Source organism: Capra hircus, chromosome 15 (assembly GCF_001704415.2).
Source record: "Capra hircus breed San Clemente chromosome 15, ASM170441v1, whole genome shotgun sequence".
NCBI classification, from domain to species: Eukaryota; Metazoa; Chordata; class Mammalia; order Artiodactyla; family Bovidae; genus Capra; species Capra hircus.
This window is the reverse complement of record NC_030822.1, coordinates 56581560-56593985: the sequence shown is the minus strand read 5'-3', so window position 1 is coordinate 56593985 and position 12426 is coordinate 56581560. Positions and strand designations below refer to the sequence as shown.

Here is a 12426-nt window from a genome sequence, read left to right as displayed (position 1 = left end):
GCTGTGTGGTTTCACACCAATTCAGACAGGACAGAGCTCACCCATTGTTAATCATCTCATTAATTAGGGGGAAAAAAATTAAATCCTGGGCTAGTGATACATGCATTAATCTCATGGTTACTAACACACAGAGATACTGGCTTAGAGAGTTGTGACACGTAAGTGGATTTCTTGTTTTGCAGAAAGGAATGGACTTTTACCTCTGAATAGTGCTTTCTCTGGCCTCTGCTGTTTGAAAAAGAAAAAAAAAATCACCTCTTCTCATTCTGGAAAGATGCAGTCACTTCCTGTCCCCTTATTCCCTACCCTTAACCTACCCTCCACCAACCCAAGATGCCACCACACCCTCCTAGGCCAAATCCACCGATCTACATGTGCCTGGGCAAGGTGCCTGCCCTCCGTGGCTCTCCAAGGCCCCCAGTGCTGCTGCTCTTGCCCAGCGTGTGCATCCGCAGGCGCCCGGGGACGGGCTCCCAGATGGATGGCTGTGGAGTGCTGACTCCTCCATGTGGACCCCTGGGGGCCTCTAGCACTGGCTCATCACAGGCAAGTGTGTTTTCATGATTAGAGACCACATTTGTATCCATCAGGAAAAAGCAAATTTCACAAGGTACTCCAGAGCCTCAGTTGCACACACACACACACACACACACACACACACAGTCTCTTTCTAACTCACTGAATTTATGATCCTTCAAGGCAGCCCCTATGAAATCGAGGCCACATCTAGGCCTGGGTCTGAAAGCTGCCATTTTCAAGGCAGGGTCACAGGGATCCGAGCACAGAAGTAGCTTCCTTTCATTTCATGCACTACCTCCAGGAGCAGCATCAGGACCAAAGACCCGCGCTTCATAATGAACGGACACTCAAGTGAGCCCTGTCAAGCAGCATTCCAGTTTTCCAGGGGGATGCAAAGTCATGATTTTTCTTTAATTACATGTGGGTTTGTCATCACCACCCAGTAAATTACTTAAAAATGAGCCTTGCATATGTCTTCCTTGCAGGCAATGGCGAATGGGTCTGCCTGGCAATCAGACCTACTGTCCCGCTGCTTGACAGCTGAAATCATCAGTGGGGGTAAGCGCCGAGAACGTTCACAACATTTAATGGCAAGTTAAATTACCATTTTTATTGTATGCAATTTCTTGAGAAAATAAATAGGTAATATGCTAGGAGGGCCAGCAGCGAGTAACGCGTGCTTGCTCAGAAAACCGTGCACCCAGGCCGATTGGAGAGGAACAAACAAATACCCTCTCTGGCATCAATGTCCCGAAGGAAACATGTAATTTACTGTCCTCGTGGCACATTCAATTGAACACAGTACCTTCTTCAGAGGAAAAAAAAAATACAGAAACAAAATATAGGTTAGCAAGCCATATTCTGTAAATGTGGTTAATGTGGCTGGTACTATGTGTGGCAAGAGGCCGGGGAGAATTTATTTTTTTCCGCCACTGGATGGTTTTGGAGGGGAGGTGAGCTGCTAACGGGGACCTAATTCACACAGTTTGCACAAAGAAACAGCTGAAGCTTTTGCAGTGTTCAAAGGAGAAGAAGACTGCTCTGGTAAAGCTGGAAGCACTTAAAACCAAATAACTTCGAAACACCTGAGGAAAAGGAAAGCAAAAGGAAGACCACCTCCTCCTTCCTAAAGGTCATTTTTACAGCTCCAAACGGTGAGTAAAGAGAGAAGCCAATTCTCGGCCCTGGAGAAGTACACATTAAATAGGGAGGGTTGACATGGGAAGAGGGCCCACAGGCCCCCTCTGGCTCTCTGTTCTCTCAGAGTTCATCGCTTAGCTGTCACGGGAAGAATTCTTTCCAAAGACTTGGGGGAAGCTTTGTGAAGATGTGAAGATGCTCTGAGGTCCTTGTATGAAAACTGTGATAAAGATGCTGGTTAGCAAACCTCTGAGAGGGGGAGATAACCGCAGCGTGGGGACAGCAGAGGGAGCTCAATTCTGTTTCTTGTTGGGGATGAAAAAAAAAATCTGAGTGCTCTGGATCCCCTCACTGACCTGTGGCTCCACGTGGTGAGTCCACAGAGTGTCTTTGCCTTCAGCTTGTTTATTCCCAGGTAAAAACAATCATTTTTTCTCTTAGAAAGATGAAAAGACTCCTCCTCCTCCCCAAATGAAACTAAGAGCTAAAGTGGTACCATCACATGGCTTTTGCTGTATCAGTGGTAACGTGTAGTTTGTCTAATTCACTTTCACTCATTTATTCAGCAGGGGCAAATGAAGTAGCTTTTTATTTTTTTACACTTTTCAATAAAATAAAGAGTAAAAGTCAGTTCTTTTCCCGTCTGCAATAGTACATATATATATATATACACACACACACACATTCCTTGGGAAAAATTCCCAAACCACTCCTTACTAACAAAAATATTTCTAGGAGTCACTTTTCCTTGAGGGAAGAAGCACAATGAAAAGTAAGGCAAATTCATTTGCCTACGGCTGGCCCTAAACACAGCAGCTTAATTTAAGTCTGAAAACCATCTTTCCAGCAGCTTAAAACATTAGCACAGAAGGTAGCAGATATATCATTAGATTGTGGGCACACTAAAATTTATTAGGATTATTTTATGTGGGTGAGAGAAAATAGTTCTGACAATCATGCTGATGATAATAAAATAGAATTAGCTGAGACTTCAATCTTAGCTGGCATTTCATTTTTCTCCCGATCCTCACCCTTAAGAACCACAGCTATTTATTCCACTATTCACTGAATATTCTTCTATTTCCTGAAAAAGATCTTCCACCCTTTACAGCAGGAGACAGGTGACAGGCCGGTGAGTTGCGAACGCACATGTCTGTGTTGTGACATTTACTGCTCGTGACCCTCTGCCAACCTCGGCCTTCAGAACTTACTGGGGCTTCCCGATGGCTTCACATGTTAACTCAAGCGCGTCCCCTTCCCGGGTTAGGCCTTGTAGAGGGTAAGTCATCTGAATATGCACTTGAGGCTTATCTGCGTGACAACAACACAAAGTACAATGTTTAGCAAATGATATCATCAGGCAGAACCAGACTTGCACGCTGTCACAGACCCCATTCTACCAGCACTCACACACTCCCCATCCTCATGCCTTCAGTCGCATCCTTCTAATTAGTGAGTAATCCTGGCATTTGCTCAAATTAAATTGCCTAATAACTCTAAGGAGTGAACCACAAATAGATAAGGAGATTCATAAGCCAACTGTGCCACATCAAACATTTCCTGTGAAACACATTTTGTTACATTGAAGTTTATCTCCAGACTCACTCAAGCTAAAGGAAACTCATTTGCCTTCATGCTGAGGTGAAGCCACAGATATTTGTGGTGCTCAGAATTGATACATTTTATCATAGATCATATATTACCATGTGACAATATGTTGTGACACTGCATATTAATAAGTTTGCCTCTTGTTTTCAAATAGGAAAGGCAAAACTTCTGAATTCCATTCTAATGGCTCCAGGAATAAAGACCTGGGAGGTTGTGCTGGCCCCTAAAGAAACTCTATGCCATCTCAAGGTAAACACATCAGAAGGAAGGAGACTGACGTTACTGAGGGTCTACTAAGGGAGGAACCACCACTGGTGGTGGAAAACGCCATTTTACGGATGAGAACACTGGTGGGTACCTAGAGAATGATGTAAGTCGTCCCAGGTCATAGAGATAACATAATGAGACAGTCCCAAGAAATGTATGTTTATAGGAATTCGAACCACATTTCCCAATGGCAATCCATAATTAAAGCCAAGTGTATCGAGTAGAGCTTCCTAATGCAGTCAAGTACTTAGGTATTCTGAAGTAACATTCTCCTAAGGGAGAGAACTTTCATGATGTCAAAGTTTCACGATGAATAGGTATTCTTATTTCTACTATCTATTTAGAAACTGCGTTTGTGGGGTGTGGGAATGAGTGAGGAATGCTAGGAGGTACAGGGACTAGGGAGGGAAGGGGAGGGGTCAGAATTAATTTGGATACACACACAAATATATTTACAAATAAAACCTGAATGGGTTTGGGAGGGTTTTTGTCCCCCTATACTGAACGAACAAGCCAGTGATCCCTAAATCAGTTTTCTCATTTAATTTTGTGGCTCCATAAATGTATATTTTTGGAAATGCACCCAAGAGGTAATACATGTGAGAGGTCAAGACATCAGTTGGCTGAAAGGTCAAGCCAATTTCCATAACTTTACTTTCTTGGACAATCACATCATTCAAACAACAGCCCCTGGGCCTTTTATAAGCAGTGGTTCGCTCATTATCATTCGCCCTATGGAATCAGGGCGCAATAAGAAATATGGTGGGGTTCAACCGTCTCAACCTGCCCATAGCCAAACAACCCACATGAGGTCCTCTCTAGGGATGGCTGCATTGCAGATGCATTTTTACAGTCGTGTTCCTAGCACTGGATCTTTCTGACTCTTGAAGAATTAAAGATTTTAAAATTTAAAAAATAAAAAAAAATAAATAAAATTTAAAAAAAAAAAAAAAGAAAGAAAACTACGTGGCATCCAAAACCTTTTGAGAGAGGCTTCTTGTGCATCGGTGCGCACTGCACGCTGAACTGGTAATGCTTTTCGAGGAGCTAAGTCACTTGCCAGAGAACATAAGTTAACAGGACTGAAAGCTCCAGCTGACTTCTGCAAGCAACATGATTCTATTCTTGAACTTGTTGGCAAAGGAAAATGGCATAGAGGTCTCCAGATACTGCTAACTGGGTGGGGATGCTAGTCATTAAAGAAAGCCAGAAATACTCATAAACAGGAGACCCCAAACAAGAGCTCCTGGACACCCTCCTTTGAGAGTTAATAATACTGTAGGCTATATGCAACCAGTGGGTGACATATGGGGGTCTATTATTTTTGGTGGTATAATACCTGTGCACACAGAACTGGGTGTTAAAATTTATTTTAAAAAACCCCACAAGATATCAAAAAAAAAAGGGGGGGAGGAAGGTTATGCCATTGAAAACACAGACAATAAAATCCTGGCTCCCTTACAATTCATACTCAAAAACAGCAGCACTTCTGGAGTATCTGGTTAGAAAACCACTGTCATCCTTACCCAGGAACCATTCTGAGGAAAGCTAAATTCAAAGCCTCAAATTTGGGCTGAAATGTAATACTTGCTTATAGGTTAATGTCTGATCCAAGCAAGGTCTACATTTTCCATGCACCAATGACTTCGGTCCATTAATTAAGGAGAAGCAGAGTGCTTGCTGGCCGATGTGGAAGGCTTTTTTTTGGTCCTTTTTCTCCTTTGTGTAATTTACAAGCAAACAGAGAGCATATTTTTCAGCACAGTGCACTAAGGGTTTTTACATGCTCAACTTCCATTAATAATAAAGACAGTGTTGAAAATCTATCCATGCTGCCTTTTCAGTACTACTGAGTTTGTTTTAGTTAAATGCCTTTTATGCTTCTAATGGCTATTTACCAGTTGTCAATGGCTCACGTAAATTAGGAAGAACATGCTAAGGTCTTGCTATACCTGGGATTTACATTTTTTAAAAAATCATATACTAAGCCTTAGAAAATACACTTTCAATTTTGATAACTGATTTTCCCAATTTACTCTTTAGGTTTCTGGAGAAACATCTACCATCTACTTATAGGTACAGCTGCCACAGTTACCTTAATAGCTGGCTAGAAAGGTGAACATTAATCTCACTTGTATTATACAGAAAAACATCCTCCTCTGTTGACACATGTAGTATGTATAGGCATATTATTCGACTGTGGGCAGCTGAGCTATATTTATGCCAAACAGAGAGTTTATGTGCCAAGATCCATCTCCGGGTGAAGGAAACTTAGAAAACAAATTTGATCCCCAATCCTTTGTCCTGAAAGAGGAACTTGAGTCCTCTCAACAGGTGGAATAGAAACCCTGGGGCTCTGCTGGCACCTCTAGAACCCAGGGCTGTTAGATTTCTCCAGGAAGATCCTGACTACAATCTGAGCGTGTCAAAATACGGAACAATCCAGATGGCTGATGGAATAGTCCAGAGCTCATCATTTATGCTTTAATTATGTTCATAAATCAAATGTTATAACCCACCAAATCTTTTCTGAAACAGAATCAGACTCCAAGATTTATTTTTAAGTAATGAGCTAAGTAAGGCCTAGTACATTTTCTGGGTGATCATTTTACGCCTCAGTTGGTGTTGGAAGGCACAAGGCTAAAAGCCAGATGACACTTTCTGCCCAAGTGCAATAACTGTCCAGAAATGTATCGCTCAGAATGGCTTAATGTCATTATAAAATGGAACTGCTGTATAAAAATAAGAAAAATAGTTAGGTCTATGCACTCATGGAACATTACAGTTACAGAGATGGCATCACCAACAGACAATCAATTAGGTTGAGGGATCTGAGGTTTTCATAATACCCCGTAATTTTTAAAAACCCCCTAAAAGACATTTAGCAAGACTGCTATAGCAGACAAAATTTGGCCATTAGTCAAAGTCGTACAGAGGGTTAAATACCAGGAGACTTTAGGTCATACTACAGTAGCAGCCAATTAAAAAAACAATATTAGAAAGACATTCTGATTTGATGAGACTTTCCTTAAATGGACTTTGCTCTCTATAAAGGGGGGGAAATATATATCTATATATGTAAAAGGAAACTCTTAAAGAGGTTAGAATGGCTTGCTGGCAGCTTACAATTGATTTCATGCCAGTTTGACCTTGTACCATATTCTATGATCTTTTCAGAAGATGAAACTCAAGACTCCGGAACCTGTATTTCACTTTCCCATGTAAATGAAAAGTCACAGTCTCCTTATCTCTAGATTACTGAGCTAATGTATCAGGTCTTTACAACTCCTTATTTTCAAAAAGACACTGTGGTTTCCTTTTGCCTGGGATGTTATCCTTCCCAGGTATCACCAGAGAGGAGCATTGCTGAAATAAGACAGCATGGCGGGAGGAGGCCTGTTAGCCCAGAGGCTCCTGACATCTTCCCCGCCTGAGAATTTAAGTCAGAGGATGTGGACCTCACATGCTTGCTGATGCGCTGACTGCAAAGCAGGTCTAGAAACCCGAGCACCAATGTGCTTCTCCAGGCTCTTCGTGTGACTGAGATTGCCTCCAACATTCGGAAACACCTGTTACAGTGAGACTAGAGGCCTCTGGACCAAGTGTTCATTGTTTTGGGCAAAGACAAGGGCAGGGTGGGGGCCCAGATGAATCAGACTGGTGGGAGGGCAGTGCGGGTCACTGCCTGCGCATTCAGGTGGGCAAGCTTTACCTGAGGGTCTTTGTCAATCATGGAGGATTCCTGCAGTTTGGAAGAGCACGGCGATGCCAAGATGAACCTGAGGGGTTAGGGGTAAGAACTGACCCCTCTAACACAGCTGCCTAAACCGTTGGGCAAGGCCGGGTTTGCGCTGCAGATGGGCGATGTCTAGCGACACAAGGAGGCTGGGGCTAGGGAGAGAACAGAGTCACAGCAAGCTCTCCGAGGAGTTAAAGAGAACATCTTGCAAAAGGCTTGCTTTCCATTGTCATCACACATTCATGAATAATTTTCACTGCCGTTTATTTTGTTTGTTTGCAAGGTGAAGGCCCTCCTGCTGTTACGTCTGCTGTATGAATCGGAGCACTTAAACGGCACTTCTTGAAGAGGGCTGAGCTATGATGAGTGGGATGAGTCAGGCCTTGGAGGACGGATGTGGGACTGGAGAGCATGTGCCACACCACACAGTGAAATACAATTTCCTCTTGTTGCAACTTGTAAGTGGCTCTGTAGATATTGAAATCACTGTTTACCCAACAAAATCAAATTTAATGCTGTGATGTTGCGGCAGAGAGTTGTTCCCAGTGCCTTTGAAGTTGGGTGCACACTCACCCACATAGTACTCTTCCAGATCTCTGAGAAATCTTCAAAATTTGAAAGTGAACACTGGGGGAGAAAACCCTCACGGCAAGTGTCCGCACAAGAATGTAAGCTCTGTAACAAGAAAAGTTTTCGTTTTTTGTATCCCTGGTGCCTAGAATAATGTCAGTGACTGGAACATGGTAGGCATTTAGTATGTATTTACCAAGCAGATGAATGAATGAAATAGTTGGGAAATGTTGGGGAATGGAAGTCTAGCTCTGCTGCTGGTTAAACAAAAACTAGGAGACCACGAATCCACCGTAGCCCTGTTCTAGGATAGACAAGTCATATTAAAATTTTCAAGTGTTGCTTTGAGCATGCATCCAGTTCAACAGGGCAGTCCAACTGAAAATAATTCAAAAGGAGCTGGGGGAAAGGTTTCTATAAAGATGGCATGGAAGAAAAGCAAGGCAATTATTTGATTGGCTAGAGCTAAGCAGTTGCCTTATTTGGGAAGCCTGGTTAGCTACCTGTGATTGGCTGGGTTTTATTGTCCTGGAGTGCATTGGGTTTGGTTTAGGTTTTGGTTTGCTGACATAAGTTACCAAGGTATTCAGTTCAGTTCAGTTCAGTTCAGTTCATTTCAGTTCAGTCGCTCAGGCATGTCCGACTCTTTGTGACCCCATGAATCGCAGCACGCCAGGCCTCCCTGTCCATCACCAACTCCCGGAGTTCACTCAGACTCTCGTCCATCGAGTCGGTGATGCCATCCAACCATCTCATCCTCGGTTGTCCCCTTCTCTTCCTGCCCCCAAGCTCTCCCAGCATCAGAGTCTTTTCCAATGAGTCAACTCTTCGCATGAGGTGGCCAAAGTACTGGAGTTTCAGCTTCAGCATCATTCCTTCCAAAGAAATCCCAGGGCTGATCTCCTTCAGAATGGACTGGTTGGATCTCCTTGCAGTCCAAGGGACTCTCAAGAGTCTTCTCCAACACCACAGTTCAAACGCATCAATTCTTCGGCGCTCAGCCTTCTTCACAGTCCAACTCTCACATCCATACATGACCACTGGAAAAACCATAGCCTTGACTAGATGGACCTTAGTTGGCAGAGTAATGTCTCTGCTTTTCAATATGCTATCTAGGTTGGTCATAACTTTTCTTCCAAGGAGTAAGCGTCTTTTAATTTCATGGCTGTAGGCACCATCTGCAGTGATTTTGGAGCCCCCCAAATAAAGTCTGACACTGTTTCCACTGTTTCCCCATCTATTTAGAATCACCTAATTAGACTGGTCTAATGGCCTCCTTGTTTAGTCACTTTAACAGCTCTTATTGCAAAACAATCTAGCTCCCCAAATTTGAGGTTCAACCCATGTGTTATGATTTACACACTTTCATTTCATTACACATTTCTTTAGCATTTTGGGTATTATTCCAAGGTGGTATCTTAAGGGAAATCATAAAGGATGGTGTTGAGCCATTCTTTTTATTTACTTTTTTGTTAATCACCTTAAGTATAGGAAGTTTTCTTTGGTTGTTCAATATTTTTTAAAACTTTTTTTTAAATTGAAGTATAGTTAATTTATAATGTTGTGTTAGTTTCAAGTGTACACCAAAGTGATTCAGTTTTATACACACACACACACATATATATTCTTTTTCAGATTCTTTTCCGTTATAGGTTATTACAAAATACTGAGTATAGTTCCTTGTGCTACACAGTAGATCCTTGTTGCTCATCTAGTCTATATGTACTAGCGTGCATATATTAATCTCAATGTCCTAATTTATCTCTCCTACGCCCTTATCCCCTGTGATCCCCTTTGGAGCATTCTTTTTAGATTTTGAGATGTTAGCTCTACAACCATTTACACTTCCACAGACTCAAAATCTGACCTTGAGTTAAAAACCATTGAGAGTGCACATTAGAAGACTAGTTTCACTACACGGTATTCAGCATTCACAGCCTCAGAGACTCATCTTTCCTAAATACATTAGGTTAGACATTAGGTGAGATGTGGAGAGACAAGCCTCTTTCTACAGGGTGTGCCTGCAGGAGGCAGGGATGACGGCAAAGGCTTTCTTCCCTGGGAGTCATGTCATTCAAGTCTTGCTCACAATGGATGTGGCCCAATGTTTTCTCTTTGATTTTTCAGTATTGGTGACTCAGCCTCCTGCCCCTTTGGGCACTGCAAAACGCCTTGCTAACATGCCAAAGAGTTAATAGCATCGGAAACTTGGACCTGCCTCTACTCTGTGTAAACACAAAAAACAACAGTTTAAAACATTAGTTTCAATCAGGGTGTCCCCCATTAATTTTCAGAAGGAATAGTAAATACTGAAATAACTTCCCTGAAACTCACTTCATCACTTTAAAAAAAAATAAAAGAAGGGGAGAGTGAGAAGAAGAGCATATTCTATTAAAAAAGAGAGAGAGAGAGAAAGATCAGAGAAACAGGCCAAATCTGAAAACGCCAGCTATTATGCTTTGAAGAATACAACCTGGGAATAGAATTGATGGGGGAGAGGATGGGACACGGGAGCTGCTGCGGCAAACAGTGTCTTATCCTCCACTCCAAAGAGGAAAGATTTTCCTATTTGCAGGCTTTTCTCCCTCCTTCACTGCAGGGCTCATCGATACAAGAGAAACATTTATTTTGGCCCAGATAAAGAACAGGTTTTGATCATCTCCTCAATGCCTAATTTTCCCCCAATTGAGGGAGGGAAAGAAGAAAAAAAAATCTAGCCTTCAGTGGACCCTGGATGAACAAGAATATGGATTTACAAAATACCTGGCTACATCAAGTCAATAAAACTCATTTTGAAAATGATGCCCATGAACACAATTAACTGGCAGATGATAATCAGAGTAGGGAAGGCGTTCAAAACACCCATTTTTAGAGTCTTTGTCTCATTCGCCCTTTCAAAACTCATCTCTTAAAATTTTTTTTTCAGATATGAGCACACACAAACCCTTCACTAGATGAGGGTTTTTGCAAAACATTTTAAAGAGCAAGCCTATGATGGGAGAAAGCAAAAGACACATAACAGTAATTCCAGAGCTTCGGATTCACCTCGGTCCAGAGTAAGGCTTCCCCCCCTTGCACAGCAATCTGAATTCCACACTGAGGGTCACAGCTTCTCTTTGAATTCCCAGCTTATGTCGCTGTGTGTTGCCACCTTGATGCTATTTAGACAGTTTTCTTTTAACGCTCAGACAGTGAACTGTTCTCCTTTAAACAGGCTTTTATTTGACAAGAGTGTTGGCTCAGATCTGAAGCTCCACTAACTGTGCTACAATTCTACCACGTTCTGCTATAATCAACCCTGTTGTAAATTTCAGGAACGCTATACACACAGACATGGGAAAGAAAGAAAGAAAAAGAAAAAAAAGCAACACACAGAAAGAGTTTAGGGTCATACATTTCAAGAACATTAAAGAGCGAAACTGTTCTCTGCCTAACATCTAAAGAAAGAGAGCTTTGAATTCCAGCTCGCGAGCATAATTATTTTCTGTTTTAAACATTTAACTGCGTGCTGCTGCCGTATCCTTGCTGAGTCTCAGAATGAAAGCTGGAAAACTAAGAGCCCTACTGTACGTTCTTCCTTCCCGGCAACCGTCCTATGAGAAAACCTTATTAATGAGCTTGCAAACGAGTACCCAACAGGGAAATGTCACAAACAAGAGCGGCTAATGCCCCAGAAAATCAAATAACTGAACACTTGGCTGATTGTGGTGCTTTTCATATTTATAATAAAAAAAAGGGAGGGGGGACTTTAATTCACTAATTCTGAGAGGTCAACACCTTGCTGAACAAAACAACTCATTTATTTATGTTCAGAAATCTCCAGATGATAAATTACATCGATGTTAATCACTTCAATGCATACTACACAATTAATAGCTGTACTCACCAAAAACGTAAGGATTATTAAAAGTATGACAGCATACACATCTGGCTGATTTTTCACGTAATTGGGCACAACAAAATTCTCCTGGTACCACAAATAAGTGTCCTAACAAACAAACACTGCAAAATTCTGTGTTCAATTAATTAGGTCTTAAATCCACAACAGCAAAGGATTTCCAAGTTGGAGCTCAAGCCTTGTCTTCCAGGCAACATCATGGTACTCTGCGTCCAGGGGGTGGGCAACCCTTCCCTTCATTTTATCCCTCCTCCTTGCTCCTGTTATTTAAAGAGTAAGATATTCAATGGCATACAGTGTAGGTTTTCATTATTTCATTTCCTTTTTAGAAATAGTGTTTTCTAAAAGGACATACTCTATATAGTATTCAAATCCATTATGTGTCATTTTACTCTGTTCTTATCCTGATTAATATCCATCCATCTCAGAAGAGGCACAGAGAGGCTTCCATAAAATTTCTTGCAGCAAAAGGGCCAGGGTTGAACTGAGTATCTTTAATACCAATCCTATCAGGTCAGATTTGCCTCCAAGGTAGTCTCATTTACTCAGGGTAGAGTAATTCTTAGTCTGAGGTCCATGGACCAGCTCAGGATGTCCTGGGTTTATCACCGGTATTATAAGAAATCTTTTTACTTGGCAAAGGAAAGGAAATTCAAAAATAATAGTTGTATGCTTATTTTAATGT

The 12426-nt window shown here is 41.8% G+C and overlaps 1 protein-coding gene across 6 annotated transcripts in view; it reads right to left on the bottom strand.

Annotated features, from left to right (window-relative positions):
* Positions 1 to 12426, bottom strand: part of CADM1 (cell adhesion molecule 1) — a 357698-nt gene that overhangs the window by 40793 nt on the left and 304479 nt on the right. For all 6 annotated transcript variants that reach the window (XM_013969498.2, XM_018059752.1, XM_018059754.1 and 3 more), the window contains exon 6: positions 2871 to 2970. In XM_013969498.2, the coding sequence (XP_013824952.2) occupies positions 2871 to 2970 (100 nt within the window). The remainder of the gene's footprint in view (positions 1 to 2870; positions 2971 to 12426) is intronic.